Source organism: Herpailurus yagouaroundi, unplaced genomic scaffold (genome assembly GCF_014898765.1).
Source record: "Herpailurus yagouaroundi ecotype Mexico unplaced genomic scaffold, PumYag 220, whole genome shotgun sequence".
In the NCBI taxonomy this organism is placed as follows: Eukaryota; Metazoa; Chordata; class Mammalia; order Carnivora; family Felidae; genus Herpailurus; species Herpailurus yagouaroundi.
The window spans coordinates 1,028,790-1,037,374 of NW_024412451.1; the positions used below are offsets into that span (position 1 = coordinate 1,028,790).

General features: G+C 53.2%; 2 protein-coding genes across 5 annotated transcripts in view; one reads left to right on the forward strand and one right to left on the reverse strand.

Annotated features, from left to right (window-relative positions):
• XRCC1 (X-ray repair cross complementing 1) overlaps positions 1-5,511 on the reverse strand; it is a 26,703-nt gene extending 21,192 nt beyond the window's left edge. For 2 of the 3 annotated variants that reach the window (XM_040457260.1, XM_040457259.1), the window contains exons 1-2: positions 5,300-5,511; positions 4,601-4,693 (exon numbers count right to left, since the gene is read on the reverse strand). In XM_040457260.1, coding sequence (XP_040313194.1) covers positions 4,601-4,693; positions 5,300-5,350 — 144 coding nt within the window. In that variant the 5' untranslated portion in view covers positions 5,351-5,511. Of the gene's footprint in view, positions 1-4,600; positions 4,694-5,148; positions 5,266-5,299 lie in introns of those variants that run through there. The other variant, XM_040457261.1, reaches the window with a different exon arrangement.
• Positions 5,512-5,919: 408 nt separating this feature from the next.
• Positions 5,920-8,585, forward strand: part of PINLYP (phospholipase A2 inhibitor and LY6/PLAUR domain containing) — a 5,032-nt gene continuing 2,366 nt past the window's right edge. Inside the window, exons 1-3 of one of the 2 annotated variants that reach the window (XM_040457270.1) lie at positions 5,920-6,283; positions 6,662-6,808; positions 7,794-7,910. In XM_040457270.1, coding sequence (XP_040313204.1) covers positions 6,739-6,808; positions 7,794-7,910 — 187 coding nt within the window. In that variant the 5' untranslated portion in view covers positions 5,920-6,283; positions 6,662-6,738. Of the gene's footprint in view, positions 6,284-6,498; positions 6,809-7,793; positions 7,911-8,585 lie in introns of those variants that run through there. The other variant, XM_040457271.1, reaches the window with a different exon arrangement.

Genomic DNA, 8,585 nt, shown 5'->3' on the forward strand with positions numbered 1-8,585 from the left:
ACAAAACAAAACAAAACAAAACAAAACAAAACAAAACAAAACAAAACAAAACAAAACAAAACATCAAACAAACAGGTTCCATGTCCAAGAAAGGTAGTGTTATGCACCATTTAAAGGAATAAGGTAGAGGCACCTGGTGGCTCCGTGGGTTAAGCATCCGACTTTGGCTCAGGACATGATACCTAGGTTCCTGGGTTCTAGCCCCGAGTCGGGCTCTGGGCTGACAGCTCAGAGCCTGGAGCCTGCTTCAAATTCTGTGTCTCCCTCTTTCTCTGCCCCTTCCCTGCTCATGCTCTGTCTCTCTCTCTCTCTGTCTCAAAAATAAACATTAAAAAAAAAAATTAAAGGAGTAAGGTAGAACTTTGCCCAGTGCCAGCAGGTCTCCAAAATACATTGTCATTTGAAAGAAAGCATGGGGGATAATAGTGTCCATACTAGGCACTTGGTGGAAGAGGTGGATATTAACGTGCTTGTATGTACACAGTGACCCAGGAGGGCCACGTGAGAAACTCCTAACAGTGGTTGCCGGTGGACAGAGTGGGAGGGGGTGGAAGCAAGGAGAGGGAGGTGTAAACCCTTTTGTGCCCTTTAAATTTTGCACTGTATACACATGATACTCATTCAAAAAGTTCAGCTAATAAAAGGGCAATGGACGGGGCCTCCTGGGTGGCTCAGTGGTTAAGCGTCCGACTTCGCCTCAGGTCATGATCTCGCGGTTTGTGAGTTCAAGCCCCGGGTCGGGCTCTGTGCTGACAGCTCAGAGCCTGGAGCCTGCTTCGGCTTCTGTGTCTCCCTCTCTCTCTGCCCCTTCCCCACTCACACTTGGGCTGTGTCTCTCAAAAATAAATAAATGAAAAAAATTTTTAAAAGAAATAAAGTCCAAGGGTTATCACCAACCATGGAGCACCATACAGAAATGAGGACGAACCATCCACGGCTACACCCACCCACAGGGATCAAAGTAACAAACAGGATGCTGAGTGACAGCAGCCAGACACAGACGTCTATACTGCGTGCTTCCATCTATGTAAAATCCCAAACCAGGCCACACGAATCTGTGCGGTTCAAAGTCAGGGATGGTGGTTACCCTGTGGGGGGCGGTGACAGGAAGGAGTGCAGGGGGCGATGGGGGGCTGGGCACGTTCTGTTACCCATGTGGGGGGGGCACCTAGGTTGTCGTGTGTGAGGGTTCACTGAACCGTGTGCTTTGCTGTACACGTTACACAAATAAAAACCGATTTGAAACACCATGGGGGCCGCTTGAGTGGTTGGAAAACCACTGAGCAACAAAATCCAAACGTGTGCCACCCTGTTGTTGAGCATCTCTCTGGTTTTAATGTTTATTTATTTTTGACAGAGAGAGAGAAACAGAGTGTGAGTTGGGGGAGGGGGGGAGAGAGAGGGAGACACAGACTCCAAAGCAGGCTCCAGGCTCTGAGCCGTCAGCACAGAGCCCAACGCGGGGCTCGAACTCGCAAAAACCGTGAGATCATGACCTGAGCGAAGTCTGACACTTAACCGGCGCCCCTGTTGAGCCCCAGGCGCCCCGGGTGAGCATTTCTCTCAAAAAGCGCATGTCAGTGGGGGCAGCGGAGCAATCTGGACCTGGTCCCAGCCATCCCCTCCGGCCCAGGAGTGGTTAGCCAAGAAGTTGGAACTCCCCTCCTGGGAGCAAGTTATCCACGGAGCCTCCTTCAGCTGCTGCAAACAAAAAAGGTGTGTGTGGCCGTCACGAGCAGAGGGTTGAACCCTGTGTGGCAATATCCAGATGTTGCATCATATTGTTTGGAGGAAAAAAAACAGGGGAGAAGAACGTGCCACAGATCAGTCTACGGGCATCGGTGTCCAGAAAGTTCTGCCTTTTTCACTTGCTTGAAAAGACCCAAAGTTACCGTGAATCTGGAGTCGCCCTGCATCCTGGCAGTCGCCGAATGCGGTCAGATTTCCCGAAGTGTCTCTAACGTGGCTGGTGGTACTCGCCCCCCGTGCTTTAATTCTCAACACGGACACCAGGGTTCTGTAGGAACCGAAGTCCGACTCTGCTCCTCCTCTGCTCAGAGCCCTTCAGTGGCTCCTGTCTCGTCCAGAGTAAAAGCTGAAGTACTTAACGGTGGCTTTCAGGCCTTCGGTGTGTTGGGGGCCCTCCACCCCCACCCCATTAGCTCATGTCCCACCTGCCCCCCACCCCCCCACCAGGCTAAATCCACTGCACCCACACCAGCCCCCCTGCGGCTCCTCCGGCACACCAGGCGCCAGGCCGCCTCACAGTCTGTGTTTCCTCCCTGGATATTTACAGCTCACTCTGCTCAATGTCACCCTCTCAGGGAGGCCCTCCTGGATCCCTGTTAAAATAAAAACCTCCTGCCACTGCCTCCTCCCCCAGCTGCAGCATTCTCCGTTCCTCTTGATGGGTGAATTTTCTTCCACCATCTGACATGTTAGAAAAGTTAGGTCACTTTTCCTACAACATGACAGCTCCACAGGACTGACATATTTGTGTCTTGTCCTGTCCCCAGGACCTAAAACAGTGCTTGGCCTACAGGAGGTGCTTCATAAAAAATTACTCAATGAATGAATGAACATAAGAATCCATTCACTCCTGGGGCGCCTGGGTGGCTCAGTCGATTGGGCATCTGACTCTTAATTTCAGCTCGGGTCATGATCTCACAGTTTTGTGAGATTGAGCCCTGTGTCGGGCTCCACACTGCCAGTGGCAGCCCGATGCTGACAGTGCGGAGCCGGCTTGGGATTCTCTCTCGGCCCCTCCCCCGCTCCCTCTCTCTCAAAATAAACTTAAAAAAAAGAATCCATTCACTCCTGAGTCTATAGGTCCTGCCCCTGTGCTGACAACTTCCACACCTCTGTCTCCGGGTTCAGTTCCGATTCCTAAGTGTCTCCTGAGTACCTCCCCTTGGATGTCCCAAAGTCACAGCACACCAGACATTCCACCTACAGGTTCCCAAGCTGCCCCTTCTCTGGGTTTCCCATTTCGGTGACAGCTGCAATACCTCCCTGCCTCCTGGACCAGAGAATCCTGTGCTTTGCTCTGGCCCCTCCCCACGTCGTGTCTCTTCTGCCTCTGGTCTCTCTGCTCCCACTGCAACTGGGGTATAGACTGGAATGTGATTCTCCTGGGGTCACCTGATCCTCAGAGGGCCCAGCAGAATCGTCACCCAGTAATAAAAACATGAATCCCTCCCTTTACACAAACATCTACATGTTGATGGAGCACTTGTGCAGACATTATGTCACCGAGTTTTCACAATAACCCTGGGCTTAGATCTCATTATTCCCAATGGACAGATGAGAAAAGATGTTCAGAGAAAGGCAAACATTTGCCTGAGGTCACAGAATGAGTAAGAGGGAGAGCTGGGGACTTGAACCCAGATCCCAAGACTAGATCGTGAGCAACCTGTACCTCTCTCAGTTTAAGGCATTGGCTCTAGGCCAGTGGCATAACCTCCCTGGGCCTCAGTTTCCTCATCTGTAAAATGGAGGTAATAACAGACTCTAGGTCATGGGGTTTTTATGGATTCAATGACTTAAGCCATGTGTGGAGTTCAGAACAGTAACTGGCAGTTGTAATGTTGAATAAATATTAGCTCTCATTATTATTATTACTATGTTAGACACTTAGATGTTTCAACTAAAATCAGAAAGTCTTAGAGTCTTACTTCTCCTGGGAAGAGAATCCTCAGCTTCTCTCTAATTCTTAAAAGGGTCTGTGACCCAAAACTCTTTTGGAACCACTGGGCAAGAGAGAGACTGAGAATATGTCCAACACAATCATGAAAGCCTTGCTCCCCAACATCCCTCCCCACCCCTCCATTCAGAAGGAATATGGGCAAAATCAAGAAAGCCAGCGTATGAACACATAGCAAGTGTGACAAGGTGGCTCAGAGTGCCCACTTGGGTTCGAGTCTTAGCAAGCTATTTATTGATGGCGCTAATGGCCCCTGGGAGATCACGCAGGTAAAACACCCAGCCCAGGATCCAGCACAGAGCAGATGCTTCAAACACACTCAGCTCTCTCCTTCCACTAGCCCGTTTAGAATTCGGTCACCACCTGGGGTCAAACCACCCTTTTTCCTCTGAGCCTCCCTCCAACTTCAGAGCCTGGGCTGAAGGTTGGGTGAGAGCACGTACAAAAGCACTCAGAAGAACCTGGCAAGCATTCCAGAGATGGTGCTTAGACCGGCCATTTCACTTCTCCCCTCTCTGTGCTTCAGTTTTCGCATCTCTAAAATGGGGTTGATTGGCTTACATGATCTTCCAGAACACCTTGCAACCTGGAGCCCAAGGACTTCAGAAGGCAAGATACATGAAAACTATTCACTCTGTTCCAGGTGAGGAAACTGAGGCTCAGAAAGCTGAAGCAACCTACCCAGGCCACACACTGATTCCTATAGTCACCCTAGGCCTAGTCCTTGGACCACCTTTGTTCTCTGCTAAGGGGCACAGCCATCACACTGCCCATTTTCCAGGTAGGGAAGCTGAAGTCCAGAAGGCTTAACCCACTGCCAGGTGACTGAAGAGCAGTGTCTGGACCCTGAGTCTCCAGACTCCTACTAGGAAGGAGACAGGGGGAGGGCAGGATCACCTGGAGCACCACAGAGATGGTCTTCTCGCCTGCCTTGGCTGCCCGCCATTTTCGGTAAGTGTCCGCCTTGAGAAGGTTTTCTGCACAGTGGGTCTGCAGAGAAGGGTAGAAAAAGGAAAGTAAGGGTACAGGGATGAGAGCTCGGTCCCCAGCTCTCCAGAGCCCTCTGCTATCCCCCAGATTTAAAATTCCCCGTTAAGGGGCGCCTGGGTGGCGCAGTCGGTTAAGCGTCCGACTTCAGCCAGGTCACGATCTCGCGGTCTGTGAGTTCGAGCCCCGCGTCGGGCTCTGGGCTGATGGCTCAGAGCCTGGAGCCTGTTTCCGATTCTGTGTCTCCCTCTCTCTCTGCCCCTCGCCCGTTCATGCTCTGTCTCTCTCTGTCCCAAATATAAATAAACGTTGGAAAAAAAAATTAAAAAAAATAATAATAAAAAAAAAATAAAATTCCCCGTTAATCCCACCACACTCTGCTGGAGTCCCGTATAACATTTTCCCTTGGAAGCTCCCCACTTCCTCCTGTCCTCTCCGCAAGTTCCCCCATTCCACACCTCTGCCAGAGTTCCCTCATAGCCTCCTGGAATTTCCCCTTGACCCGCCGTGGACTTCCGTGAAGTTCCCTTTTACCCTCCCAAAGTTCTCGCAGTGCCCCCGCAGGGATTGCCTGACGTCTTCCAGCCTCCCCCCATGTCAGTTCCTCACCGAGTCCTGGCTACTGCAGGACACCACATGGCGGAGACGGATCTCCGGCATGTCAACGTCTTGGGCTTCGCCAGGCGCGAAAGATGAAAGAAGTCCGAGTTTGGGGGGGAAGCGAAGAGGGGGGGGGGTGCTCCCTGCGCGGGCTAAAGTGCGCAAGCGCACAGGGCTCGGGCCTTTCAAACCGCGGCGCGCCGGCGCTCGCGTAAATACTGCGCAAGCCCAGTCGCGCCTCTCGGGAACGAGGCGCTTAGTCCCCTAGCAACCGGCTTTCCTCTAAGCCCCGCCTCTCCCCGGCCTCACCACTCTCTAGCCCCTCCTCCCGGTGACGTTCACTCCTGGCTTTCTGGGCGCCTGGCAACAGGAGCGGCCTCCGGGATTGGCCCCTAGAAGAAATTCGCCATTCTCATTGGACAATGCAGTCACCGCCCAAACCGAAGCCTTAGAAATCGAGAGGGCGCAAACCTGAGTCGATTTTCTTAGGGAGTCTGGAGCCTATCTCAGCGGGATCCTCTCCACCAGTTCCTGCGGTTACGCTCTTCCCTGCTACCCTCACACCATGCGCGCGCGCGCGCGCGCACACACACACACACACACACACACACACACACACACACGTGCGCGCGAACAAAATCTCCGATCTCTCCAGGGTTATGCCCGAGGCCAAGAGAGAGTGCGTCAAGGACCTACATAAGACACAAAGCACGCATTCAAACCAGATCCACACACGGAGCCTAGAGTGCTTCCACCCATGCCACAGTTTTCCAATATGTGACCTGTGGGCATCTGTCTCCTACCACACCCGCCCCTGACCGTTGACAGGCATCTCTCTGTTTGGTCCCTGTGAGACCTAGGGGTGCAGCCCCAGGCAGGATCAGAGCTGGGGACAGCCCAAACAGGGAATATGAGCCAAGCACACGAAGAAGGAAGAGAAACAGGGCGCCCAGGCCCCCGCAGAACGAGCCGGGACATGCTGGGCGCTCCCAGGTAGGGCCTCACCCACGCTGGGTAACTCCTTGGAAAGAGAGAGAAGAGAGGGGATCTCAGTCCTCCTAGCAGCCACTCTACACCTACAGGAAATCAAGTGACCCAACTCTGACCTTGGGCTTCAGGCCAGAAAAAAAAAAAAAAAAGGGGGGGGGGGGGGGGGTGGGGAGAAGGGCCATGAGAATGTGAGAAAACAGGAAAGTGACCTTCTGGGTCCTGATGGAAGAGGGGGCTAGAAGCCCAGACTCCTGGGGTCCCTGTGGAGCAGGGGGCTGAGCATGAAATGCCCATGTCCCTTTTGAATTCTGGTTCCATATCCCCAACCCAGAGCCACAAAGGCCCGCCCTGAGATCTTACCTCAGCTATTTCTCACCCCAGGGTGAAGGTGGATTCAGACCCGCCCCTCCTCAGTTCCCTATAAGGGCTGAGGACCCAGGACTGCAGGTTCACTCATCATGAGGGCTTCCATGAAACCGGGGACCTTCTTGCTGGCCTTCACTCTGCTCTGCACCCTCCTAGGTCTGGGTAAGTGAGAAGGGGTGTGGACCATGAGGACCATGAGAGAGAGCACTCACCACAGTCCTTGAGGAGGAAAGTGGAGGTGTCCTGGGAATGCAGATTCATGGTGAAGGCAGAGGCTAAAGGAAGAGAAAGCCTGGGGCCCCAAAGGAGAAGCTCATGTGGTTGACTCCCTGGGGGAGCTTGGGGGGGCTCCGAATCCTCTATCCCCTCCCCCCACCCCCAGGCAGGGTCTCAAAATAAGACATATGAATCTAGGAAATTGGATGAGAGCATGATTAGAAATGGAAATCTAAAAAAAAACAAAAAACAAAAAACCATGGGAAGAAGGCGTGGAGGACAGACTTCCTTTGTCCCTGGACTCTACAGAATTCAGACCTCCAGCCCCTCCTCCCTTAGATTCAGGAGTTCTAACAAGCCCCACCTTTCCCAGGACCCAGGTAGGTGTCTGGGCCCCGAGTTTTGTCTTCTTTTGGGACCAAGGAGTCCATGCCCTCAGCCCTCCTGGTCCTGACTCTCCCTTCTTGATCTGGGATGAAGACCCCAGCCTCGGGTTCCCCTGCCTGAGCTCCTGCCACCTCCAAGACCTACATCTGGTCTTGCATCCAAGAAACAGCTGGACCTGAAGCTTCCCAAAGCCCATGGAAACCTTCGCCAGGATCCCTCCCTGTCCCCGAGCTTTCTCAGGAGTCCCTAGCATCCCAAGTCCCCAGCCTTCTAATTAGGTAAACAGGCTCCCTGGTGGAGTCGCTTCCCGCCCGTGGAAGCAGCTTTGCTGGCATCACCACCGCGTCCCAGCCAGAGCAGTGGGCATTTCCCTGGACAGCGGTCAGTGCCCCACCCATGAGCAAGTAAAGAGACACCTGTCCCTCCTACCTCAGGACTCCAAACCCGGTCCCCTGTGCCTCCATCTCCCTCTGGACTCTGAAGTCAAACCCGTGCTCCGCTGACCACACCCCTCATGACTACAGCCTGGCTCTCTACACCGCAGGGTGCCCACTGAGCTGTGAAGTGTGCAGGGGCTCCGGGCCCACGTGCAGCGGAAAAATGAAGACTTGCGAGGCCGGCAAGGACGCATGCGTGGTCGTCGTGGGGGAGTCCTGCACAAGTATGACAGCCTGGCGTCCCACCCTGGGGAGGGGGTTGTGCCTTCAAGGGTAGAAGATAGCGCCACATCAGGGAGGGACTGTCACGGTCACGGTTCTGGTGGTGGGAGGTCAGGGAAGAGGGAAAGACTGTCTTGAGGTGGTGGGTGGAAAAAAGCGAAGTCAATGGGATGATGGGAGCCATTGTTGTCAGGGATTTCTGAAAATGGGACTCTCCAAAATATTAGATGGTGGGTGGGGGGCAGATATAGAGACTTTCTTAGGCAGGAGGGGGTGAGGAAAGGAAAGGACACAGGGGAACAGAACTGGTGAGGGGTAAGTATCTAATAGGCAGGAGGTAGAATGGAAGGGGAGGAGGAATCGAAGAGAAGAGGCTGGGGTGGGTCTGGAAGAATGTGATCAGGTTGACCGCTTTGGGTGAGAGGGAGGAACCCTCCCAAATACCAGGGGATGGTTGGGGTGGTGCGGGCTGGAAGGGACCATTCCTTTTTTTTCTTTCTTTCTTTCCTTCTTCTTCTTCTTTTTTTTTTTTTTTTAATTTTTTTTTCAACGTTTATTTATTTTTGGGACAGAGAGAGACAGAGCATGAATGGGGGAGGGGCAGAGAGAGAGGGAGACACAGAATCGGAAACAGGCTCCAGGCTCTGAGCCATCAGCCCAGAGCCCGACGCGGGGCT